The 27,278-nt window shown below is 44.4% G+C and overlaps 1 protein-coding gene and 1 pseudogene across 1 annotated transcript; one reads left to right on the top strand and one right to left on the bottom strand.

The window, feature by feature from the left end:
* Positions 1–3,943: 3,943 nt before the first annotated feature.
* Positions 3,944–26,280, top strand: F11R (F11 receptor). Its single transcript, XM_068541108.1, has 10 exons — positions 3,944–4,128; positions 21,816–21,884; positions 22,051–22,158; positions 22,345–22,491; positions 22,784–22,986; positions 23,162–23,264; positions 23,403–23,510; positions 23,740–23,752; positions 24,059–24,107; positions 24,244–26,280. Exons 1-10 carry the CDS (start codon positions 4,065–4,067, stop codon positions 24,277–24,279), a joined length of 900 nt encoding a protein of 299 aa, XP_068397209.1. The 5' UTR covers positions 3,944–4,064; the 3' UTR covers positions 24,280–26,280.
* Positions 16,909–17,632, bottom strand: LOC137761723 (mitochondrial import receptor subunit TOM6 homolog pseudogene; annotated as a pseudogene).
* Positions 26,281–27,278: the final 998 nt, after the last annotated feature.

Raw genomic sequence — 27,278 nt, 5'->3', positions numbered from 1 at the left:
GAGGAACTTTCATACTGGCTGCACCAATTTACATTACCACCAACAGTGTACAATGGTTCCCTTTTCTGCACATCCTTGCCAACATTTGTTATTTGTAGATGTTTTGATAATAGCCATTCTGACAGGTGTGAGGTGATATCTCATTGTGCTTTTGATTTGCATTTCTCTAATAACTAGTGATGTTGAGCATCTTCTCATGGGCCTGTTAGCCATTTGTATGTCTTCTTTGGAAAACTGTCTATCTGGGCTGTTTTAAAATTGGGGTTTTTTTTGGATATTAAGTTGTATGAGCTGTTTATATATTTTGGATATTAACACTTTATTGATCATATCATCTGCAAATAGTATTTTCTCCCATTCAGCAGGTTGTCTTTTCCTTTTGTTGATGGTTTCCTTTGCTGTGCAAAAGCTTTTAAGTTTAGTTAGGTCCCATTTGTTTATTTTTACTTTTATTTCTTTTGCCTTAGGAGACAGCTCCAAAAAAATATTGCTACGATTTATGTCAAAGAGTGTTCTGCCTATGTTCTCTTCTAGGTCTTTAATCCATTTTGAGTTTTTTTTTTAAATTAATTAATTTTATTTTATTTTTGGCTGCGTTGGGTCTTCGTTGTTGCGCACCGGCTTTCTTTAGTTGTGGCTAGCATGGGCTACTCTTTGTTGCGGCGCGTGGGTTTCTCATTGAGGTGGCTTCTCTTGTTGCAGAGCTTAGGCTCTAGGCACGCAGGCTCAGTAGTTGTGGCTCATGGGCTCTAGAGCGCAGGCTGAATAGTTGTGGCGCACAGGCTTAGTTGCTCCACAGCATGTGGGATCTTTCCGGACCAGCTCGAACCTGTGTCCCCTGCATTGGCAGGTGGATTATTAACCACTGTGCCACCAGGGAAGCCCTTGAGCTTATTTTTGAATATGGTGTGAGGAAATGTTCTAATCTCATTCTTTTACGTGTAGCTGTCCAGTTTTCCCAACACCACTTATTGAAGAGATTGTCTTTTCTCCACTGTGTATTCTTGCCTCCTTTGTCATAGATTAATTGACCATAAGTGTGTGGGTTGCAAATGCATTCTTAGACTGTAAATAAGAGTGACGAAAATAGCTACCATTTCAGTACTTAAAATGTACCAGGCCCTGTGCTAAGCATAGTACATCAATTATATTATTTAATTCTTATTTTGCCATAAGGTAAGTCATATTACCATCATCATAACTACCTTCTGGATGGAGAAAGTTTCAGACAGATGTGAGCTGGCCAAGGTAGCTAGATTGGGGAACTGGGTTTGAACTGAGACCTGTCCATCCCATAGAGATAGTTTCTCCAGTGCCTGGTTCAGTTCTTGGTACAGTAATAAACAAGGGGTTATCCAGAGGAGTGAGAGGAATTGGGGGGTGGCATGTAAATCTGTGCTATTTTGTAAGCAGATAAGTTAGGGGGTCCCAGGAGAAAGAGACCAGGAATGGCTTTCTTGACATAAGAGAAGCCATTTTGGCCTAAGCTATTTTGTGACCTAAGCCTGGCCGCAATGCTTGCCCCTTGAACAGGTCTCAGTAATTAATGATATTAAGGGAACAAAGGAATGCAAGAACAGAGAAAAGGCCGTCAAACAATAGTGCAGGGATAAAGCAGAGTCCTAGTTCCTCCTCAAGGGATATACATAATAATATATCCTTGAGTTCTGTAAGAACTAAGGCCCCCAACCAGGTGGAGGATGGAATGATGACGTTGACCCTCCTGACTTCAATCAACTAAAGCTTGGACTCTGTTGACCTTTGCCCCAATTCTATGCTGAGTTCTCTGCTCAAGCCCCTTTATGAATGTGCGTGTACCCTTAGCTTAAAAGTTCCCCAGTTTTGCTGTTCAGGGAGATGCTGCTTTGGGAAAGATCCCCGGTGTTCTCCCTACTTGCTGCTAGTAATAATAAATTCTTCCTTCTCCCGATCTTTGGCTTGGTTGTGTCTGTTGGCTCGACACCCACCAAGAGGCGAACCCAGTTTTCGGGTAGCAATATGAAGACTATTTGAAGGATAGTTTAGCTTGGAGAAGGAAAGGAGGCTCATAATAAGAATATTAAAATACTTAAAGGAAGGGCTGTCATTGGTAAAGAATAATGATACATTTTGTGTAACTCCAGAGAGCAGTGTTTGGAAGCAGGAGACATATTCCAGTTTTGTTGAAAGAATATTTTAACAATTAAGGGTTGTAAAAAAAAGGGAGTTTCCTGGTGGTCTAGTGGTTAGGCTTTAGCACTTTCACTGCTGTGCCCCGGGTTCAATCCCTGATCAGGGAACTGAGATCCCGCAAGCGTGCGACACGGCCAAGAAAAAAAAAAAAAAAAAAAAGTAAGAGAGAGAGAATTATTCAAAGAGTTTAACCAGAGGATGTTTAAACTCTTGGTGGTTGTATTGGCCTTTCTGTGAAGGGTGAGAGGATGACTTAAATGACCTCTAAGATGACCCTTCTACCCTTCTAAGACTGATCTCAGAGTTCCTTTAAACCCCTGCTCAAGTTCCCCCATCATAAAATTTTCTGACAGTCACAGCCCAGAGTGACTCTCTAAGCTTTTCTCTCTGCTCCTCTTTACTCTCTGACTTATTTTCATGTATATGTCTCTCTCTCCAAGACTTTAAATTCCCTTGAGGGTAAAGAACAGAGCTTTCCAAGTGGCAGGCACCCAAATATTTGTTTCAATTTAGTAATACAAAGTTTCTCTTTTGGTTACATATTGTCCTGTTTCCTGTATTAGTCTTGGAAGTAGATTGTAAGCCATTTGAAGTCAGGGATTGCGGTTTATATTTATTTGTATTCCCCCACAGTACCCAATAGGTGCTTGATAAACATTGCTTTAAGTTGGGTGAAACCAGAAGTAGACTTTTGGCCCAAAGGAATGAGAACAAAGGTGAAAGAAGCAAAAGGTCAAAGAATACCACTATTTTGGATACAAGTGTGGACTTCTTACTTGCAATGAGATAAGGCTCAGGACGTTTTTCCACAGGCAACCTGGATATACTAAGATCACAAAATAAAATCATTATAAAATGGAAACTACAAATAGTAAAGGCGTTGAGCACGAGTTTCAATTAAAAATGATGTAACAGTATAAATATTAACAGAAAGCTTGAGTATCAACATAGCCTATAGAAAGAGGGTTTAGTCAGCACCCAACTGTTAGTCACAGTGAGAAGACAAGTAATTCTGAAATGCAGAGCTCTGCTGACTGATTAAACAAATGTAAAGGACATATCCACAGTCACTCAGTGATGTTTATAGAGCGTCTGTAGGTCAGTTTGTATTATCTGGGTTTGTTTGGTAACGTGATTCTGCTTTTCCCACTGTTGAATTGAGCGCTCCTTTTCCCTTTTCTCCTCTCAGCGCAGCCTTGAATGCTGCGAATGGAGTGGACAGAGGAACACAGCTTGGGGGGTAATGTCAACATATCATTCCCCACTTGTCTCCTGGTCTTCTCCCCCAACCCTCGCATATTAATACATGTGGTTTTCACTTGCCAAAGGAGGGGACCAAGGTTTCTGCAGCACCCAGCAATTTACATTCGAACAAACAAACAATACCATTACATTCGAACAAACAAACAAACAAACAAAAAAACTCAGGCTTGTCTCTCTCCAATCCCACAGTATGACTACCTTCCCTACCACCTCCTTTAAGGTATTCCTCTAATCTTCCAGCTCCAACTCAAAACCTAGCCAGTCAGAAAGTCCTTACTTCAGGAACGCCGCCCAATCACAGTGTCCTCACCTGCAGAAGGTGAGGTCTGGGGTCTCCTTACGCGACAGTCTCCTGGCCCAATCAGAGGCGGCTTGGTCTTGGAAAGGCGCCAGTCAGCCGTGGGGAGTAGTGGGCGGAGTTGCACCTGGCGACGGTGAATCACTCAGTGGAGCGGCGGCTCCTTCCACCAATCGGAATGTGCAGAGGCGGGGCGCCGACCAATCGGGCATGAAGGGAAGGGCTGGGCTGGGCTCAACCTGGCGGCTGGAGTTTAGTCCCCGCGCTCCTGTTGGGCGAAGCTGTGTCTGTTCCGGGGCTCCGGTGACTACTGTCTGTTGGGATCTTGATCATGCTGGGGACAAAGGCGAAAGTCGGGCGGAAACAGTTGCTTCTCTTCACGTCGATGATCCTGTGTAAGTTCCCGGAGTTTTTGGAGGAATCTGTGGGTCTGGTCAGAGGTTGGAGGGAGGCGCTCCCCACACCTCTTGCCCGCGAGAGGGGAGGGGTTCAGAAACCAGTCCGCCTCACCCTCCTAGTCCTCTTTACACCCCTGGCTCGTCCCTCTTCTTTCCCGTCCCTCTTACCCCGGTGAGTGGCTGGCTCCCCTCCCCCACACTGGTGAATAATGACCCCTCCTCTTACATCCACCGGGAGGGAGCTGCCTTTCCGCACGTTCACCAAAAATAACGGGGAGAGGTTGATTCCCCTTTCCTTCATCCTCACCTACTGGTGAGGGCCGGTGGGCGCGAGGGCCCTGCCCAGCCGGGATCACACACCTGGGAAGGGGGCCATCCTGCCCCTCCAACGCGCATCCAACATCCGAGAACAACCCGAGAGAAGTCAGAAGCCTCTCATACCCTGACTCCCTTGGCCCCTGGATGCCCCGCTACTTAAGGGTCCTCAGAGAAAATCTAATGGAGGTGGGGTGGGGCGGAAGTTTCTTTCCCTGGCTGTTGCTGAAGGGTTTCTTTAGCTTTCCCCGGATCTTTGGGTTGGTATTGTTGTTCTGGGAAAAGTGTCTAGGTGCAAAATCTGGAAAAAAAAAAAAAGGAAATAAAATTGAAACCTAAAATTTCTCAAGAGCACAGCATTCAAAGTTCCTTTCTGGAATAACTACTTCCAGAGTCCTTAATAAATGTTGTTGACTGAGTGACTATTCGCAGGGGGAGGTCCTGTTTTTTGGTTGGCTAGTTCCTTCTCAGAGCCAGAACTCTGCCCTCCCCCCTGGCCTTGTTTGAGAGTTTTTGTTTCCTTTGTAAACTCCCTTTCCTGTGGAACAATGAGGCTCACTTGTTGGGGCAGGCCTCCGTCTATAGATATGCTTGTGCCCGGCCGAGTGTGTGGTTTGTGCCTTAGTCTACCTGTGTCAGCATCTGTGCACTTATCTGTCTGATTCTTGAGTGTCTGTGTGTGTGCTTCTGTGGATAGTTGTGTCAGTAGGGGATCTGTAAGATTCTCCATTTCCCTCTCAACATCCATGTTTTAGGAAATAAAAGAAATGAACAATTATGATCAATATTAGCGGTTATAAGGTAATTCACTTTGCTTAGTTTGAAGGGTGTCTTAAGACAGATGAATTGACTACTTCTTTGTCCCTTATCACAAAAACATTAACATTTGGGGTGGACTGGACCAGTGACAAGTCGAATCCTCTCCATATTGTACAGATAAGGAAACAGGTACAAAGAGGGGAAATGACTTTTCCAGATTGACAAAGGGACCTGGGACTGGAACAAAAGTCTCCTGACTGACTTCTCCTTTTCCCACTCCTGGCTCCAGCGTCTCAGGCACCCTGTGGCACAGGAACCAGGATATCAAAACATCAGTTTGGAATACTGCTCCAGAGTCCACTATCTTACCTACCTTTTTCAATTTTTCTCTCCCACTAGATTCTTTCTTCTCTCACTTCTCCCTTTCATTCTACTCCTCCATTTCCCCTTTTTCTTCAGTTTCCATTCTTTTCTTCCCCTTCTTCCCCATTTACTTCTGTCTATATCTTAGAACTGCTAGTGACACCCAGGGTCATTTTTTGGTTCTGTGTGGTACTCAATACTAAACACTTTGCCAACACTTGTGCTGTACCAGTACTCCCCACCCCCAACCTAGAAGATTCTGAGTCAGTAACTATTTGTGACAGTATTTGTCAGGCTTATAAGCTTCCTAGAGCTGCATCCTTCTCCCCTTTCCTTTTTCTTTTCTCTCCCCCTCATTTTCTATAATAATCACATACCGACACTGAAAGAGTTGTGATATCACCCTTCTGAGCTTGGGAGTGTCCTCTAGTCTGTTCAGGGAATCAAGAAACAGTGGTTTAGAGGGAGCTTGAGATGATGTTGTATTAGCTTGATAGGACAGTGGATCCTAGAAAGTAACATGTCCAGGAGATGGAGGAACTGACCTTGTCCCATGTAAATAGGGCTAGACCTGGGGGGAGCAATTTGGTTAGTACAGTGAGGGTGGAGATAGCAGCCAGGCCATCCCCCCTGGGTTCTAGCTTGGCTTTCTGCCTTATTTGTGATCTTAGGCTAGTAACTCAGTCTTTTCATCTGTAAAACGGGAGTAATGATACTTGTCCTAACCTTGTCTTGAGGATCAACTGGGATAATAGCTACATTACATGTATATGAAATGATTATTATTGGGCAGCTTTTATCCCCTTTGGATTTTGTGAGGATGAAAGGATGCTGCCCATAGTAGAGCAGGTCAAAGGAAGCAGGGAGAGACCCTGCTAGATTCCAAAAGGCGAGAGTGAAAAAGTAGGGGCTTTCTTGGGCATCTAGTCTGTCCTCTGCCCTTGGGATACTGGAAGCATATATAGGATACCTGCATGTTCTCCCTCCTCCCTCCAGGGCTGCTCCTCATGTGGGCTCTGCCATCAGGGAGGAAGAAGAAAGGATCAAGCAAAGGCCCGACCCCAGCCTGGGGAACCTAGTGGAGAGGAAGGCCTGAGCCTACTGAGACAGGGTTGGAGACTAAACACTGGGAGAACTGGGCCTGGGAAAAGTAAAACTGGTGACAGAGAGTACTACTAGTCTCCCTCCCCGTAGAGAGCCTGTGCTTAGAAAAGTTTCCAGCTATCTCCCAGGCAGGAAGAGGCATTTCTGCTTAGCAGGGTGGTGTGTGCATAGGATGACTTTTGGTGTAACTGCAGAGGAGAAAGAGGAAACCTAGGTTGGAAGCCTGGTGTTTGCACACACACCTCTTACTTCATGTAGTGTCCCCACTGAAACATTCCAGGAGGGAGGAACTGCTGCCCTGTGTCTGAGTCAGTCTGTGACTCCCGGTGTTTCTTTCGTATTGATGTTTCTGCCTTTCTAGCTTTGCTGTTCAGGGTTAGATTTACCTCAAACTGTAGATTGGTGAGTCACTCCTCCTTTCCCCTCCCTCTACTGGGGGGTTGAAATTACTCCCAGGAAAGAATTGTTCCCTCGAAACCAGAACCTAGAAACTAGTGACACAGCAGGTTGGAACTAGGCAGTGAGTGGTAGTGGAATTCCAGTGTCTTAGTCTTTCCCTCCTGGCTCCAGAACTTTCACTTTATGATGTTTCTCTTCAGTTTCTTTGTGATCTGGGCTTGCCTGGAGTCTCCAACCTAGTTTTGGCCTGGGGTGGAGCTGCTGTAATTAAAAAAAAACAAAGTTTATTTATTTAGAAGAGGTTAATACATTAGTGTGGTTCGAGAATCAAAATGATATAAAAGAGTGGGGTTATCACTCCCACCCTGTTCCTATTCACTCCGTGTCTCCCCTAGTTTCCTATACATCTTTCCAGTGTTTTGTTATACAAATATCAGTATATATAAATATATATTTCTTTCTTTTCCCTTTTCTTACACAAAAAGAGGCACACTATATTCATTGTATTCCATCCTGTATCTTGTTTACTTCATTTAATATACCCTGGAGATCTTTTCATATTGGTGGTGTGGCCTTGGCCATTAGAATATTCCACCCCCTCCCCCGCCCTCCTCCCCAAGTCCTCTGGGTCAAGGGGCATCTGTCCTGTGGACTCAGAAGTGGCTGACACTCCCACTCAAAGACAGATTTAAAAGCTATATACATGTCATGTGAGAGATTAGGAAATGATGGGGCTTGTTTTTCACATCTGTTAGCATTGAGGAAAGACCTTGGGGACTCTCTAAACTCAGACCTGCTTCCTCTAGAGGTTCAGGGAAGACCTGGGTGGCCACTTGTCAAACGTAATTGTGGAAGAGGTTTCAGTGTTGTCAGGGGGTTGTGAGATGTTATGTGAGTGGATACATACTGGGGTTTTCCAGGCATTGAAAACTCAAGAGTTCATCTGCCTGGGACTCCCTGATAAGCAGAGCTTCTGTCTAAAGTCCGCCTGGTGTCATTTGTTTTACAATGAGTAGGACAGGAGGAAGCAGCTGGTTGGCAGGAAGTTTGATGCCAGGCCCCCTGGAGTGAGCCCCGGGCAGGCAGGCAGAGCCTTCCCTTGTAATGGGGAGATGGGTGGGGGAGGAGAGCTGAGCAGGTAGAACTGGAAATTCTGCTGAGAGAGGGCAGGAGGGAGCAATGGCGTGAAAGCTCTCCTGTCCTCCACTGCCATCACCACTTCCCACCATCCTCAGAGGGCCTTGCCAGTTGAACCACGTCACTGAAAGTACAGCCAAGCCTGGCTGTTTAGACTTAGCCCAGCCTGTTGTTGGGCTCACAGAGCCTTCCTCTTGCCCACTCATTCCTTATCTGTCCCACCCCAAACCCCAGGAGTGACTTCAGTCTCTACAGGGTGAGCGGTGGGAAGGAAAGAGCAACCTGGGGGTGGAAGCCCTGGGTTCAGGTTCTAATTGTATTGCAGTGTCAAATTCATTTGTTAATCCAATAAACATTGGTGTTTACTATGTTATGAGCACTGTGTTAGAGATTAGGGATAAAAAATGAATAACATCTGCTATCAAGAAGCTCTGAGGGGAGTCAGGTATTGTAACAATTAGCCCACGTTAGGTAAACTGTGAACACACTGTAGCTAGGGGCTTTCCAAGGCTTTGGCTCATCTTCCCTGTTCCAAGGCTCTAGCTCCCTTACAGTGGGAGGGTACTATGAGGCTCATCTGCATAGAGGGGAAGTTGGGATGAATTCTTAGAGAAAACCAGAGACTGGCTTGGCTGGCTGGCTGGCTTCCCTCCTTTTCCTTCCTTTGTTTGTTTGTTTTTAAATGGATCAAAACAAACTCATTGCATGAAAACAACTTAAGGAAAATTCTAATAATTAACAGGATGCATAGAGAAAACAAAGATTTCTTAGTAAAGCAGCAGAAGGAAGTAGCTTTTCTGTTGTGGGTTTGACCTGCGTGTACAAGGGAGGGTTGTTGGTGGGTTCTGTCAGATGTCTGGATGCCTCCACCCTCTGTGACCACCTTCTCATCACAGCATTGCTTCAGAGCGGCAAAGCACAGCGCTAGGAACGGGGGAGGATACAAACATAATTTGGTTTCTCTGTTCCCAAGGAACTACAGACATATATTGACTAAGTAGAATACAGAGCACCGTGCGTCAGGGGCTGTCATCGAAGCACGAAATGATTGGGGAGCATAGAAGGAAAGAGTTACGTTTTAAAATGATAAATTTTTTATTAAGAAATAGTAGATGTTCAATGTGGAATAATGGGAAAACAGAGGGATATAGAGAAAGTAAAATCACATGTCATCCTGTTATCTAGAGATAAACACTGATTGCTGGTTTTATTCTAGTCTTTCCACTATGAATAAATGTGTGGTATAGATGACCTGTGCAAAATATATCAGAAAAAATAAAATGGCCATTTGGTATCACTGACTTTTCCTTAAGTCTTGGCTCTGTGGGCAGAAATTGATTAGGGTCACACCAGCTCAACAGAAATCCATAGATATCAATGTTTAAACCAAACTGTGTACTAATGCTACTTTGAGCTGTGGCCGGTTTGTCAGATTATGTAGGAACTACAGTGGGAAAAAACAAAACTGAGTTATAGATCCCTTCTCATTTAGATTATTAGTTAATGACAGAATACTAGTTTTATTTATTTATTTATTTTTAAAATAAATTTATTTATTTTATTTTTGGCTGCGTTGGGTCTTCGTTGCTGTGCGCTGGCTTTTCTCTGGTTGTGGACAGCGGGGGCTACTCTTCCTTGCGATGCGTGGGCTTCTCATTGCGGTGGCTTCTCTTGTTGCGGAGCACGGGCTCTAGGTACACGGGCTTTAGTAATTTCAGTATGTGGGTTCAGTAGTTGTGGCTCGCAAGCTCTAGAGCGCAGGCTCAGTAGTTGTGGCGCACGGGCGTAGTTGCTCCGCGGCATGTGGGATCTTCCCGGACCAGGACTCGAACCCGTGTCCCCTGCATTGGCAGGCAGATTCTTAAGCACTGCGCCAACAGGGAAGCCCCAGAGTACTAGTTTGTCTTTTTTTTTAAAAATATTTTCTGTACCTCTTAGGGTTGTGATTTTTTTTTTTTTAATATGTATTTATTTATGGCTGTGTTGGGTCTTCGTCTCCGTGCGAGGGCTTTCTCTAGTTGTGGCAAGCGGGGGCCACTCTTCATTGCGGTGCGCAGGCCTCCCACTATCGCGGCCTCTCTTGTTGCAGAGCACAGGCTCCAGACGCGCAGGCTCAGTAATTGTGGCTCACGGGCCCAGCTGCTCCGCGGCATGTGGGATCTTCCCAGACCAGGGCTCGAACCCGTGTCCCCTGCGTTGGCAGACGGATTCTCAACCACTGCACCACCAGGGAAGCCCGTACTAGTTTTAAATGAGGTAGTGACTACGTTCTATGACAGAGAGGATAGGAACATCTATGGTCCCTGGTATGGTGGTAGCATGTCCTGACTGTATTTTTTTTTTTTTTTTTTTTGAGCAAAATACACTTTAAACAAAATCCCTTCTATAGTATTCTACTGTATGGCTATCCTGTAATTAACTGTTCACCTTTTGTTGAGCATTTAGGGTTTTTTATTTTTTCTTTGCTGTACGAAATACATTAAATTGTCCTTGAACATACATCTTTAAGCTTACCTTTAATTATTTTATTTTCTTAGGCTATATTCCTAGAAGTTGGAGAGAGATTAATTTTAATTGGGGGAAGGCATGATGGATCAAGGGACACTGGAACAGGATCTTGAAGTATGAATGGTGTTTCCTTGCTGCTCTGCTGAAGATGCTGTGTAGTGCAGTAGTTTTGGAGACTCAGAGTTAGGCAGACTTGGGTTAAGATTCCCACCTTGTTGTTTGCAGCTGTGTGATTTGGGGCAACTGTGCTAAACCTCAATGTTCTCATCTATAAAATGGGATGATAACAATAGTACTTGTCTCCCAGGGTTTTTTTTTTCTTTTTTTTTCCTCCTCACAGGGTTTTTAATGAGACAATGCATGTGCTCTCATTTCTTCCTGCTCTTTTTCTCTCCTTGAAATTTATCAGACTCACATACAGAATCTTGATAGTGTAATAATCTATTTCTTACTCATCTGTTACTTCCTTTCACCTTTGAAGTCTTATTTAATCATTCTCTGCTTCCTGGTGTGTCAGTATTTGGGTATTTCCTGTTATTCTTTATCATCCTTCCTTTCTGTTTGCCTTTGTTTTTGCCTCTCCTTTCTTGCTTTGTTTTATTTTTCTTTGCTTCTTGTGATCTTTATTATTTTTTTCCCTTTTTATTCCCCTTCCCACTCTTTTTTCTTTAAATTAAAACACTTAATACATACTTGTTTATTACACAAATATAGAACATAGAAGAGAAAAGCTGCCAGTATTCTCATCTCTCAGATAATATGCACTGTCAAGTGTTTGGAGTCTATTCTTAGAGATTCCTTTATGTGTATACTCGGGTTATTTTTATTATTTGTAAAAATAGGGTCATGTTCTACATATTGTTTTTACATTTTGGACATATTTCTATGCCTGAACAAATTGATTTCCCTTGACCTTTGGGATGGCAATATGGTTATTTTTATTTGTTTTTGTTTTACATAGTCGTGTAATGTATCATACCGTGGAGCCAGATTACCTGGGTTAAAATCCTAGCTCTGCCTGCTACTAGCTTTGTGAACTTGAACAAATTACTTCAGTTCTGTGCCCCGATTAACTCACATGTAAGATGGGAGCAATAATAATATTTATTTCATAGCATTATTACAAGGATTAAATGAATTAAACCTGTAAAGGGCTCAGAAGAATATCTGGTACCTAGTATTCAAGAAATGTTAGCTGCTATTATTTTATTCATTTGGTCATGCTCAGTAACATGTGTCTAGATTTTGGATATAATTAATTAAAGGTATAGGATAAACCTTGCAGAAGTCTTCAAGAATTCTGTTGATTTTTTTAAAAATTATTTTATTGAGGTATATTTTGCATACAACATTATTTTAGTTTCAGGTGTACAACATAATAATATAATATTTATAGTTATTGAAGAATGATCACCACAGTAAATGTACATCTATCACCATACATGATTATAGAATTTTTTTCCTTGTGATGAAAACTTTTAAGGTCTACTCTCTTAGCAACTTTTAAATATGCAATACAGTATTATTCACTATAGTCACCATGCTGCCCATTACATCTCCAAGACTTACTTATTTTATAACTGGAAGTTAGTACCTTTTGATCCTCTTCACCCATTTTGCCTCCCAACCCCCCACTCCTCACCTCTGGCAATCACGCAATCTGTTTTCTGTATCTATAAGCTTGGGGTTTTTTGTTTGTTTGTTTTTGATCCCACATATAAGTGAGATCCTGTGGTATTGGACTTTCTCTGTTTGACTTAATTCACTTAGCATAATGCCCTTAAGGTCCATCCCTGTTGTCACAAATGGCAAGATTTCATTCTTCTTTATGGCTGAATGATATTCCATCATGTATATGTGTGTGTATATATATATATATATATATATATATATATATATATATATATATATACCACATTTTCTTTATGCATTCATCCATTGATGGACACTCAAGATATTTCCCTATCTTGACTATTGTAAGTAATACTGCAGTGAACATGGGGCTGCATATAGCATTTTGAGTTAATGTTTTCATTTTCTTTGGATAAATACTACCCATAAGTGGAATTGCTGGATCATATGATAGTTCTATATTTAACTTTGTAAGGAACCTCCATACTGTTTTCTACAGTGGTTGTACCCATTTACATTCCCACCAACATGAGCTTTGCATGAGGGTTCCCTTTTCTCCACATCCTCACCAACAATTGTTATTTCTTGTCTTTTTTTTTTTTTTTTTTGGGCTGTGCTGTGCATCATGGGATCTTAGTTCTCTGACCAGGGATCGAAGCCGTGCCCCCTGCAGTGGAAGCACGGAGCTCTAACCACTGGACCACCAGGGAATTCCCTATTTCTTGTCTTTTTGATAATAGCCATTCTAACAGGTGTGAGGTGATATCTCATTGTGGTTTTGATTTGCATTTCCCTGATAATTAATGATGTTGAGCGTCTTTTCATGTACCTATTGGCCATCTGTATGTCTTCTTTGGGAAAATGTCTATGCAGATCCTCTGACAATTTTTAGAACAGATTGTTTAGGTTTTTTTGCTATTGAATTGTATGAGTTCTTTACACATTTTGGATATTAACCCTTTGTCAGATAAGTGAGTTGCAAATATTTTCTCCTGTTCTCTAGGTTACCTTTTCATTTTGTTGGTGATTTCCTTTCCTGTGCAGAATGTTGATTCTTTCACTGTGCATACTTGAGTCAAGGCTGTAATGACTGAGGATTCAACCAGAATGTCCACAGCTGATGCCCAATTTAAACCTTTGGGTTGGTCTGCTTGGGATGCCATGACAAAATACCAAAGACTGGGTGGCTTGAACAACACTAATTTATTTTCTCACAGTTCTGGAGCCCAGAAGTCCAAGATCATGGTGCTGGAGGGATGGTTTCCTCTGAAGCCTCTCCTTGGCTTACAATGGCAGCCCTTTTGCTGCCTCTTCACATGGTCATCCCCTCTATGCATGAGCATGCTTGGTGTCTCTTTGTAGAAGGACACCAATCAGATTGGATTAGGACATGTCCTAAGGTCCTCACTGCAACTTAATTACATCGTTAAAGGGCTTGTCTCCAAATGCAGTCACTTTCTGAAGTACTGGGGGTTAGGGCTTTCATATATGAATTTTGAGGGAATACAATTCAATCCATAAAAACCATGAACCATTTTGAAGATTCTGCAGACAGAGCAGTGATCTAGCCAGGTGTCTCCTCAGATGACTTGGGTCTACTTGGAGTCTTGGGTTGCTCTTGTGATCATAAAAGAAATGGGGGTGTTGTAAATGGATTCACATCTTTTCCCCATTCCCCCCCTCTGCCCATTTTAGACCTTGCATTAGAAAACTTCCTAGCACTTCTTCCACTTTTGGCTCTGCACACTTCTACTGGATACGGGAAACCAGCCTCTACTGTTGTGCATGCAGACACCTACAGACACACTGCAGCCCAGGTGCAGAAATGAGGCCCTTTTGCAAAATAGCAGGTGGAAGCCACTCATGTGCAGAGAACTTTAATTCTGTTTCATAACTATGAAGCAAATTAAAAACACTTAATTCTTAAATTGTGAAGCTAAATTTAAAAAATGATTAATAGAACGCTCTTTTTTTTCTTCTGAGAACTAAATATTTTTTTTAAAAAAAACACACTGTTGCTAGTATTAAAATTTTTTAAAGATTGGGTTTGAATCAAGTTTGTTTTTTCTTCTTCTTTTTAAAAATATTTATTTATTTATTTATTTTGGTCGTGCCGAGTCTTAGTTGTGACGTGCGGACTTCTTGGTTGTGGCGTGCAGACTTCTTAGTTCCAGCATGCAGACTCTCAGCTGCGGCATGCATGCGAGATCTTGTTCCCCAACCAGGGATCGAACCCAGGCCCCCTGCCCTGGGAGTGTGGAGTCTTACCCACTGGACCACCAGGGAAGTCCCAAGTTTATTTTTTCTTTATTTGGGTGTGCCCCATCTGCCCATTTGAAAAATGGGCTTATCTTTGTAGATAAACCTTAACAAGTAGATGTTATAGTGAATGGTCTGCTCTGACCTAATTTGTTAAGGCTCTATGTTGTTCAATGTCAGTTTGTACCAGGCATTATGCTAAGTGCTGAGAACTCAGAATGATAGATTAACACATTATCCCTGCTCCTTTGGTAGTTTACTGCCTGATAGGGGAGAGATATAGGCGCATAGATGATGTCGTTATAATGTGGGAAGTGCTTTGACAGTGCTTTGCATGGGGTAGTGGAAGCCTAGGAAAGAGACCTTAACTTGGCTGTGGTGAGGATTGGGGGTGGGGTAAGTCATTTCCCAGAAAGTAATGTGTTTGAATACCTGCTGGCCAGGTGGAGAAAGAGGGGACAGGGTGTTCCGTATAACAGGAATAGCATAAGCAAAGGCAGAGGTTGTGAAACTGCACATCTTTGCTGGGAATTGTAAGTAGTTTTGTATTGCTGGAGGGTAAATTGCAAGAATAGGGAGTGTGATGAAGATGATAAGCTTATCACCAGGTCGGCTGGTGCTAGAACTCTTGCCTGGCTGAAGAATTTGGATTTTATCTTACAGGTAATGTGGAATCATTGGAAGCTTGAAATGAAGCAAGTGTTAGATTTGCACTTTTTAGAAGGCTGTATAGTGTAGCCCAGTCTCTGGAATTGGACTGCCTTGATTTGAAGCTATACCACCACATAACTGCTCTGGGCCTCAGTTTCCCCATGTAGAAAACAGAGGTGATAATAACAGTATCACCCAACTTCTAAGGTTGTTGTAGGAATTAAATCCATGTAATGTGCTTATAGTAGTGCCTGGCATATAATATAGTAAGTGCTCAATAAATGTCAACTCTTTCTCTAGCAGTGAGATGGAGGATGGATGTGAGTGGGTCAAAATTAAAGAAGGCAGAGAAACCTATTGAGAGACCAAATGCAATTCTTCAGATGACGATGGTACTAAAAAGTGGCAGTGGGTCTGGAGAGGAGGGGCCAAATTTGAGGGAGATTTGGGAGGTGACATTGTAATGCTTGGTGTTTGACTAGAGTGAAGGAAAGATGGTGATGGCTTAAAAGGTTCTAGAGTGAGTAACCAAGTAAATGGTGATACCACCAACCTGGAGAGAGGAGGGGAAGCGAGAGGTAGTGGGAAATGATGAGCAGTGTGAGATTGCAGGAGGGGGTGTGTGAAGTCCAAGTAGAAGTGTCAGGAGGCACAGCAATAGGAGTCTGCAGCTCAGGTAAGAGGTAGTATCTGGAGCTGGCCATACATTGGTGTAGAGGAATGTTGTGTATTTGAGATTTCCTAGAGAGAATATGGAGAGGAGAAAGGGCACGGGCTGGAATGCTGGCGATTACTAATATTAAGGGATGGACAGAGGAAGCAAAGTTCAAGAAGGCGAATAAGATAACACTGAGGTGGGGGGAGGGCCAGAAGGGCTGAACACAGAAACCAAGGGGGTGGAGTGGCTTGAGGAGGCGAGTGGTTAGCAGGGTCAAACATCTCACAAAGGCCACAGAAGGTAACTGAAAAAACAAATACTGGATATCTTTAATTATAAGACTACTTTAATGTTTTGGAAATTGGGATGTGACTTACAGCCCATGTACATGTTTAATATGATGTTCCCCCAAGAAGCTATTATTAAATTGATGTTATATCTTATAATCAGGGTATCTTAGAATTGAGGAATACGATTGGTGACCTTAGTAAAATCAATTTTAATTTCAAAGTGAGAGCCAAAGATGTATTTCAGTAGGTTGAGCAGTCAATGTGTATGTTGGGCTGGAAACAGTGTGTGTAGACTACTTCTTTAAGAAGTTTAGAGAGAAGGGGAGGAAAGGATTGTCACTAGAGAGGGGTGCAAGATTGAGTGAAGGTTTTCTGTACATGAAAGGGCCAAAAAATCTATTTTTTTTTGTCTTTGTGTACAGTCTTTATTTGTTGAAATACCATTAGATTTTTCCTCAGGACAAGAGCAAAGATCATCCCCTGCAGAAACTTTGGAACTATGTACAGAACTTTAGAGAACAGAGGACAACACTTTAGCTGAAGCCTGCCTGCTGACCAGAGAAGGGTGTTCTGAGTGGACTCAGCAAAGAAAAGGAAATCAAGCAGGGAGAGAAAGGTGCCCATCTGAATCAAACTTCAGCTGCCATCAGGGCAAGTCTTGTGATGGTCACAGATAGGAGGCTCTGTTTTTGGAAGGTTCGAGTACAGCACAGGGGTTCCATGTATCTTTACGGCTACACCCCAGGCTGAAGTGCCATTAAGTCAATGTCACTCAAATTCCTGGCCAGCCAAACTCTGGCAACAAAGAGTCCCAAATTAAGGATCAGGTTCCTCTGGAAGAGGCTTCCCTGGTGGCACAGTGGTTAAGAATCCGCCTGCCAATGCATGGGACACAGGTTCAATCCCTGGTCTGGGAAGATCCCACCTGCTGTGGAGCAACTAAGCCCGTGTGCCACAGCTACTGAGCCTGTGCTCTAGAGCCCGCGAGCCACAACTACTGAGCCCACATGCCACAACTACTGAAGCCTGCGCACCTAGAGCCCGTGCTCCACAACAAGAGAAGCCACCGCAGTGAGAAGCCAGCACTCACCACAACTAGAGAAAGCCCATGTGCAGCAGCAAAAACCCAACACAGCCAAAAATAAAATAAATATATTAATTAATTAAAAAAAGAAGAAAAAAAGTTCCTCCAGAAGTCATTTCTATCGGTGGCAAAGCGGTAGACTCCCCGAAGCCAGTCTCCCACGTTGTCTGGAATTTCGGGAGCTTCATTTGCCAAGCCTGCAGTGGTCATGCCAGCCCCACTGGAAGCGATAGCAGCACCTCCACGCTCCACGAGGCCTCTCACCACGCACCTTCCAAAAAATCTATTGATGCCTTTGACTTTGTAGTTTTTCTTGTTGTGAACGTGGAGTAAATTAAACATCACAATGGAAAAGGTGAAATTTCCTTCTGTTTTGGTTTACCATGTTAACTAGTAGGACATTTGTATGTACAGTATGCCAAGTATAGGTCCAAGGTTAAGTGCAAAAGGGAGGTCGTGATGAGGCAAGGGAACATATAAAATAGATGAGGAGAATGGATGGGGAAATTGTGGGTGTTGTGAGAGAAAGCCCTCAGCTCTGCTGCTCTATACGTGATGGTTCCAGAAAAGAGTTAGTCTTTTTTTTTTTTAATTTTTATAAGTTATTTATTTATTTATTTTGGCTGCATTGGGTCTTCGTTGCTGCACTCGGGCTTTCTTTAGTTGTGGCAAGAGAGGTCTACTCTTCCTTGCGGTGCGCAGGTGGCTTCTCTTGTTGCGGAGCACGGGCTCTAGAGCGCAGGCTCAGTAGTTGTGGCACACAGGCTTAGTTTCTCCGTGGCATGTGGGATCTTCCCGGCCCAGACCACGAACCCATGTCCTCTGCATTGGCAGGCGGATTTTTAACCACTGCACCACCAGGGAAGCTCTAGAAAAGAGTTAGTCTTTCCAAGGCAATTACAGTGATAGAGGAGAGATGGTTTAGTGGGCTGGAATGTAAGCATTTTTTCCGGCAGTATTTATATTTATTTATATGTCTTACTGAAGAGAACTTTGAAGTAAGAAAAAGAAATATGTACAGAAGGACCTATGGGCAGATGATGATAATAATAAGACATAATACTTATTTGGTGCTTCCTGTTGGTCAGACACTCTTGTAAGCACTTTATTTGTATTAGCTTGTTTAACTCTCAACAACAGCCCTTTGACATAGAAACTCTTATTATCCCCATTTTACAAGTGGGCAAACTGAGATTCAAAGTGACTAAGTGGCTTGCCCGGGTCACACAGATTATAAGTAACAGAGCTGGGATTTGAATGCAGGCAGTCTGGATCCAGAGGCTTGTTCAGGAACAAGAAGGGGAAGGTGGATCAGGATGTCTGAGGTGTCCTGGGGTCACTAGGAAGGAAGGACATGGTGGGGAGGCTGGACTTGACTCATGGTGTGAGACGCAGTCACAGTAGAGGTTTGAGTATTGCAGTCAGGCCACAGGCAGACATCAACAGTCCTGCATCAGAGGAAGGTGGGAACGCCCTGAGGTGGAGGGCCCTGTATTTTAAGCAAGAGGAGAGAAGCCTGGACTAGGTAATAGCAGTCAGAATTAATGGGAAGGGGAAGATGCCAGTTGCCCAATATGTTTGTGTATATATGTGGTGGTGTCATTCCTGCACATGTTTTAGATCTGATAATCTGAGAGGACTCAAAAAAGAACTTCAGCTAAAGTTAGAAGTGAGGCAGAAGCAATCAGCAAATTCATATGCTGTGATTAATTTATTTATTTTCTTTTGGGCGGCCCTTTATTTCAAAGGCTAGTTTTTGGTTTAATTACAAGCTGTTCCTCATTTGGGTGGTGTCATAGGTTGGGTTCTTGGGAAACTGACTCTGAGATGTCAATTATTGTACCAAGACATTTATTAGGGAGTGTTCTTGGGATCCACACCTATGGAAGCAGGACTGGGCAGAGGGAAAAGCTGAGTTGCATTGTAGTCCCAACAAGACCTCAGCTTACTGCACAGGGACCTTTGAAGCAGAAATAGCCCTTCAGTGTTGTCCCAAGTTGGGGAGTTGGGGCGATAGAGCTGGGACTTTATATGTGTCCTCCCCCCCTTTTTTTCTGTCCCACGTGGCACGTTGGATCTTAGTTCCCCAACCAGGGATCGAACCCGAGCCCCCAGCAGTGGAAGCAAGCGTGGAGTCTTAACCACTGAACCACCAAGGGAAGTCTCCAAAAGTCAGTTCTTGCTGGTTCCTTTCTTTTTTTGGCCACGGGACTTGCTCGATCTCAGTTCCCCGGCCAGGTATTGAACCTTGGCCATGGCACTGAAAGCCCAGAATCCTAACCACTAGGTCACCAGGGAACTACCCCCCCTCTCATTGATCAGGCATTGGATGCCGGTGCCCTGACCCTGTTGCTGCCTGGTAGGAGGCACGGCCCTGGGCAAGGCAGTGTTCTGGGTATCCTCAGAGAGGGCTGATGGCTGCAGGCCTTCTTCCGGCAGCAGTTCCAGCAGCTGAGACAACAAGTCCTTCATTCCTGAAGAAAGATCTGGTTTGCACATCTCGGTGTACATCACAGGTAGCAAATTGTAAAATTCGAGAATCTTAAAAAAACAAAGTTCCCATCATCAAAGCAGAGAAAGTTGACTTGGGCAAAAAATCAAAGCATTTCACTGTCAGCGTTCTTGATGAGGGCTGGGTCAGAGACTTCCATGTCCTCAGTTTTCAATTTAGTAAAGACTATTTGTGTTAATTTCTGTATCTGTTATTACATCTGATTATAGATTTGACTTTGAAATATAATGCCAAATATACAGATACAAAGTAATATGATTAGAAATAATTTCTAGATAAAATGGACCTGACTTTTAAGAGAATTATATTTTAGTACATAGTTTGCCTCCGTTAAACTAGTGGCTTTTCTGAAAAGCAACATGGTGTATAAAAGTATGGTGTAATAAGGGAAAAAAAGAGGTATAGGAGAGACCTGTATGCTAATCTCAGCTCTGCCATTTCCTAACTATGAAAACTTGGATCAGCCACTTAATCTTTTATTTTTTCTATTTATTTATTTATGTATGTAAGTATGTATGTATGTATGTATGGCTGCGTTGGGTCTTCACTGCTGCCTGCGGGCTTTTCTCTAGTTGTGGCGAGCCGGGGCTGGTCTTTGTTGCGGTGTGCAGACTTCTCATTGCGGTGGCTTCTCTTCTTGCGGAGCACAGGCTGTAGGCACGCGGGCTTCAGTAATTGTGGCACGCAGGCTGTAGAACGCAGGCTCAGTAGTTGTGGCTCGTGGGCTTAGTTGCTGCACGGCATGTGGGATCTTCCCGGACCAGGGCTCGAACCCATGTCCTCTGCATTGGCAGGTGGATTCTTAACCACTGCGCCACCAGGGAAGCCCCACACTTAATCTTTCAGGTTTAAAAAAAAAAAAAAAAAGAAAGAAACAAGAAAAAGAAAATGAACCTAAAGGATTTCAGAGAACATCTAGTTCAAACCCGTCATGTTTCAGACAAGAAAAGGGAGGTTCAGGGTCAAGAGACCATATTCAGTTACTTGGATAATTCAATAAAGAAAAAGTATACTTGCATTGAACAGATATGCTTGCATTTATCTAAAGAAGACAGGACTTTGACTTAAAGCTATAAGTAAAGCATCCTTCATGAGTTTGAGCTTTGAAAACATGAATGAGAGTAATTGTGTAAGTGCAGGTTGGTAACTATATCACACCATCCTAGAATCCTCTGGCACTGGTGCTTATTTTGGGATGTGTGGGCCCCTCCTGTGAGCCCTGTTGCCTCTCTCCCACCATGTTATTTAATTAGCCTTGCCTCTCCTCACCTCCTCTCTCCGCCTTCACCACACACCACATTTTCCTTCTCTTCTCCATTGGGCAGAAGGAGATTCTAATGAGATGATCTGAGCCCACTTCTGGTCCAGAACCAGCTGTGTGATCTTAGACACATTTCTTTACTTCAGTTCCTCATGTGACACTGGGATGATAATATTTGTCCTGCTGATCTGTCATGCTTGTTTCAAGGATCAAATGATATAATTGTATGTGAAAACACTTTAAAAAGCACAAAAGGCCCTACAAATGTATTATTATTATCCTATTATTACTCCTCCCTTTCCTTCCCTCCCTTGCCTCCAGCTTTGCTGGCTTCCTGCCAGGATTGTCTGACAAGTGACTGCAATTATTTGCTGAGAAGCTTTCTCTGAACCATGAAATGTCATTTAGAAAGCTGCTCTTGGACTAGGAGGAATCTAATTAGATTATTAGGAGTCACAGAGGGAAAATTTTTTTTAAATAAAGAAATTACATTAGCAGGAAATATTTTATTTCCACTGATAAAACAAGTATTAGCCTGCAACTGTAACAAAAAGCATTTTTAAAAGATATTTAGAATATTGGTGAGAAAGTGTGAGATCTGAGAGGAGCATGAATCTCTTGAATCCCTTGACCTTGGAATCTCAGCATGGAGAGACCCAGCCCTAGATGCCCCATCAGCTGGGACTGCTCTCCCCTCTCCACAGCATTTCTCTGTCCACTCCTGATGGACCCGCCTCTCTTCTTCTTCTCAGGCTCACTGGCATTGGGCAGGGGTGCAGTGCAAACTTCTGAACCAGTAGTCAAAGTTGCTGAGAATAAACGTGAGTTGGGTGGGGCTGTGGAGGGTGGCGGGAGTTGGAGGGAAGGGAGGTGAGCAGGTGCAGACCCCTGGGGAACATCCAGCCCAGACTGTGGTTTGGGGCCATTTCCCCATCTTCTCCATTTACTGCTGTTTCTTCCTCCCACTCACTTTGATCCTGTCTGCAGCTGCCAAGTTGTCCTGCTCCTACTCGGGCTTCTCCTCTCCCCGTGTGGAGTGGAAGTTTGCCCATGGCGACATCACCAGCCTCGTTTGCTATAACAACAAGATCACAGGTGAGTCACTCCACCTCCTTGCTGACTGCCTAGGTTGTAGGGGGCACACCCTGGGGCTGAAGTCCCCAGGGCCTTCCCGGAGCCTTTCCTGGGGGAAGAAGAGAGCCCCTGTGCCTTGGGTGCCACCGTCACCAGCTTCTCTTAGCTTTCCAGCTCACTCTGCCCCTGTTTCCTCTGTCCTGGTAGCTTCCTATGAGGACCGAGTTACTTTTTCGGACAGTGGCATCACCTTCCATTCTGTGACCCGGAAAGACACGGGGACGTACACTTGTATGGTCTCTGACGAAGGCGGCAACACCTATGGGGAGGTCACCGTCCAGCTCATTGTGCTTGGTACGTGCCACAGGCCTTCTGTGTGGGCTTGCAATCAGTTGCTTCCCTAAACCCTTAGCAGACTCTGCTAAGCTTTGGAGCTCGCTGATGGTGAAAATGCTCGTGGCGGTGGGGCTGGGGAGAGGGGTGTTCAGAGTCCTGGTGCTGTCAGAGAAGAACGAGCCCCTGGTTAGGGGGAAACTAAGGGCATAGTAAGGGAGGAAGGCCAGAGCTGATGGATGGGAGTGTCATGTTACTTGGCCTTCAGGCAGCCCTCCTGCTCTTGTGACAAGTACCTTCTCTCCCTCCCCAGTGCCTCCATCCAAGCCTACAATCAATGTCCCCTCCTCTGCTACCATCGGGACCCGAGCAGTGCTGACCTGCTCAGAGAAAGACGGTTCCCCACCTTCTGAATACTTTTGGTTCAAGAATGGGTTACTGATGCCTACGGAACCCAAGAACAACCGTGCCTTCAGCAACTCTTCCTATAGGCTGAACCATAAGACAGGGGAGCTGGTATGGACGGGGTCAGGGTAAAAGATGTGTATGAGGGGGGCTCAGGGTTATAGAACCCCTGAAAGTGGGGAAGAAGAGCAAGCAACAAGGTAACCTTGGCGTTAGGGTCAGGAGACAGAAAAGACGGGTACTTGGCTTCTTCAAGCAGGAAGCCAATTCGTCTTCTGCCCTCCAGATCTTTGACCCCATGTCGGCCTCTGATGCTGGAGATTATACTTGTGAGGCGCAGAATGGGTATGGGTCACCCATGAAGTCAGACACTGTGCACATGGATGCTGGTGAGTGAGGGCGTGGCTGGGGCTTGAGCTCAGACCCCAGGGTGGGGTTTGGGGTCTGCTTTCCATCCTGGCTTTGGCAATGTTGTCAATACCATGAACGAGCTTTCAGGTGCCTGACCTCTCATTTGTGTCCCATAGCGGAGCTGAATGTCGGGGGCATCGTGGCAGCTGTCCTTGTAACACTCATTCTCCTTGGAGTCTTGATTTTTGGCATCTGGTTCGCCTATAACCGAGGCTACTTTGACAGTAAGTATTTGCCCTCAAAGGCTCTCCTTTGTATCATCCCCATTTCAGGGCCTGGTTCTTGGGTGCCACCTGAGTACTGACCTGATACTGAGCCCCATGTGTGTTGGGGTTACCTCCCAGGGAGCACCGGTCCCCCGTATCTCAGGGCCACACGCTAGGTCCCCCATCTTCCTGCGCCATGCTGTCTTCTACTCTGCTGACACTCATGGTCCCATTTCTTGTCTTTCAGGAGCAAAGAAAGGGTGAGTGAGCTGCTGTCCTAGAGCTCTCTAAGGTTGAGTACATGGATGTATATGGTTTGAAGCTGAGATGTGCCCGGGGGAAGGGGTTGGAGGGGAAGGCAACTAGCCTGGTAGGGAAAAAACATCTGGATTTCTACCCCTGTCTACTATGGTCCTGTGCTTGTCCTTTCTCCCTGCACCCAAACCTCCCTACCGAGAACTCTGTGCTTCCATTAAGTTCTCAGTCCTGGCCTCTAGAGTTAACAAGCAGAGGTTAAGGAGAGGGACTAGGGGACTAAGTGTCTCCATCTTCTGACTTGTCCGTAGGACCTCGAGTAAGAAGGTGATTTACAGCCAGCCCACTGCTCGAAGAGATGTGAGTATGCCTGCCCTGGGATGGGGAGGGCCTCCCGGCTGGAGTGAGGGGTTTCCAGAATGTGTTTATATGTATTCAGGGGATTATCAGCTAAAGAACACCGTAGAGAGTTGACTTGAATGTTTTATTTCTGCAGGGGGAATTCAGACAGACCTCATCATTCTTGGTGTGACCCAGGTCCAGCTCATCTCCCGTCCTCTGTGCTTGCCTTACACAGGTGCTACCAGACTCTGGCCCCTGATGTCTGTAGTTTCACGGGATGCCTTATTTGTCTTCTAGCCCCCAAAGGGGCCCTCACTTTTATCTTAGTTAGGATGTGTTTTTTTTAATAATGTCTGCCATGGGCACCTTCTTTCTTCCTGCCTCCCTTCCTTTCCCACCACTGCTGAGTGGCCTGGGACTTGTTTAACGCTCTTTTTCCCCATCCTTATGAGGGATCAGGCAGAAGTCCTTACTGATGCCTGCTGAGTTCCCTTCCAAGTAGACTGCGAGGGTGGCGGGTACTCACTGCCCCCTGCATGTAGTGGTCCTCGAATAGGGAGGGATCTGGAGCTTGGTTCCTTGGCTCTTTCTCGCCGTCTTGAGGACCGGTACCAGCTGTTCTAGAGTGGGGACTGGAGACTGGAGCAGCTGAAATGGTTGTTTGGTGACGACGTCAAGTCTCTTCCGCCTCTGCAGCCCACTTTCTTCTGCCTTCCCGCCAGAAGTGCCACTGGGATCCTCCTGCACCGTCCTCTTTCTGAACACAAGCAGACTGACAGCAGCTATATCTGTAGAGAAAACAAGAGCTTTTGTTGTGGAGAGCATAGTAAGCTTTCAGGGCACACGGAGCAGAAGAGTTTTTAAACGACTGATCTACAGAAAAGAAAGCTGGAGCTGGTAGCTCAAGCCATCACCCTTCCCTTGGCTGGAACAACTGGACCCACACTTTGAAGATGTGTCTGCAGGGTTGTGGGAATTTGTGTAGTAGTCAGCTCTGCTGAGCGCGTGTGTGTGTGCGTGTGTGTGTGTGGTCTCAGTTCTATACTGAAATTGAGTGTGTGTTGGAGGGCTTCTTAGCTCTTTGGTGAGATTGTACTGTGGGAATGGGAGAAATGAAATACCTAGGCTCCTTCTTAGTACAAACAAGAAAATCCCCAAAGCCCTGCTTCCTAGCAACCTGGGCTGGTCCCTAGCTCACTGTCCTACCCCTTCCTGGTTCCTGCCTTCAAGGCAGGCATTGGACCCTCATTTCCAGAGTCCTCTTGTGGCAGGAGAAGGGCACCCCGGGTGAAGTGATGGTGTACTCTGGGTTCTACTTGGTCTGATCCACCCAGTGAGAGGAGAAGCGCCCACCCTGCCACCTCTGGCAGCCAGATACACTAATATACTTCCCTGAGGCTACAAGAAAAGCTGCTCCAGAGCCTGAGGCAGGATTTCTCAAATCATTTTCAGAATCACTTCTTTAGTAGTAGTTTAAAGTAGTGCTACTACTTTATTTAGGGGGCAGGTGTAAGTGAGAGCAGGAGTGAGCAGGGTAGTCCTGCCTGCCACTGCTTTCCTTGTCCCATCTTGACCCTTCTTTGCCCTTAAATCTGTTTTCTCCCTCTACCCCAGCAGCCCCAGTCTATTTATTAACTAGCAAGAGGGCAAATAAGGGGTCTTCTAGGGTGGATTTTGCTAATTTCTGTGGAGGATACTGAACACCACTTTGCCATATTCTGTTCCCTTATCTGACAATCCATCACAGAACTGAGTTTTCTTTTCATCAAGGATCCAGAAGGAAAAACAAAAACCAAATCGTATCATCACGCACCAATAAAAAATAAGCTTTCCAGATGGAAATAAAATCTAATTAGGCAATAAAAGTAGAGATTGTGAAACGGTTCAGTAAGAATGAGATTTTTGAAGTATGTTTCAGTTTTGTATCATTGTTGGGGGGACAGGGTGGGAGGGATGTGGAGAAAAGGCCACAGGGAAGCAGAGGTGAATCATTGCTCCTGTTAAGTCTGAAGCAAATGGCTCCTCACTCCCTAGGTCACGACTTGTGAGGAGTGTGAGTCAGTTATTTACCAGCCTTGGACTTCACCGCTTCAGCTTACAACAGTCCCTTTGAGTTGGAAAACACCTCGTCTGCTTTCATTTTAGAATGTTACAACTAATTTTTGTAATAAATGTTTATTTTTCACATTGAGTTTGTTTAAGTCCTGAAGTTTTAGCTTAAAAGAATTGGGACCCCCAAGTGACTTGAACATTCAAAAATCTTACCTGTAGTCTTTTTAAGAAAGAGATTAGGGATATCCTTCTAAATAGTCTGGTAGTTAGATTTCGGTTTAACTTACAATTGGCCTGTACGTGAATAGGAATGCTACATTAAAAGGAGACTTGGGGGTTGAGGAACAGGGTAATCCACAGAGATTAGTGTTTTAGACGTGAACCCACCCTGATTAGGGATAAAATGATTGAACATTAAGGATGTATTTGTTGTCCCTGTCTCAACAGGATCTGCAGATCAAGGCCAGGGGAGGGGAAAGTGGGAAATGGGGTTGGTTCATTGCTGAATGACAGGACAGTATGTTCTATGGGGGCATGGGGACAGCTTAGTAAAGGAGATAAATGAAGAAAAAGTACAACTTGCACTTTAAGAAAAAAAATCTCTAATTTTGTAGCTCTTCCAATTTATTATCGCTTCTTTGGTACTAGCTGTAAAAATCTAATACGAAATGGAACTTTTTTGAGGGAAGTAATTTTTTTTTTCTTTTTGGCCGCGCTGCACAGCTTGTGGGATCTTAGTTCCCCAACCAGAGATTGAACCCTGGGTCCATGGCAGTGAAAACCCTGAGTCCTAACCACTGGACCACCAGGGAATTGCCCAGTAACTTGTTGGATAATTTCTATCATCCACTAACTTCCTTACTGGGTATTACTACTATCCCCATTTCACAGATGGGGAAAAGAGGCACAGAAATGCTCAGGAACCTGCCCATGTTCACACAACCAGTACTAGGCAAGTAGTAGATCTGGGATTCAAGACAGCTGGGCAGAGGCTGGATAGCATATGTCCTGCTCACAGTGACCCTGCAGGAGGAGGAGCTGGAGATAGAAGTTAACTTTCCCTGTAGAGGTAGGTATGTGGGAATTAGGAGAGAGGACATTGAAAGTAATGACATCCACCTGGGGTTTTCTCTGAGC

This window comes from Eschrichtius robustus, chromosome 3 (assembly GCF_028021215.1).
Source record: "Eschrichtius robustus isolate mEscRob2 chromosome 3, mEscRob2.pri, whole genome shotgun sequence".
In the NCBI taxonomy this organism is placed as follows: Eukaryota; Metazoa; Chordata; class Mammalia; order Artiodactyla; family Eschrichtiidae; genus Eschrichtius; species Eschrichtius robustus.
Note: the sequence above shows the minus strand (reverse complement) of the source record. Positions and strands in the feature narration are given on the sequence as shown.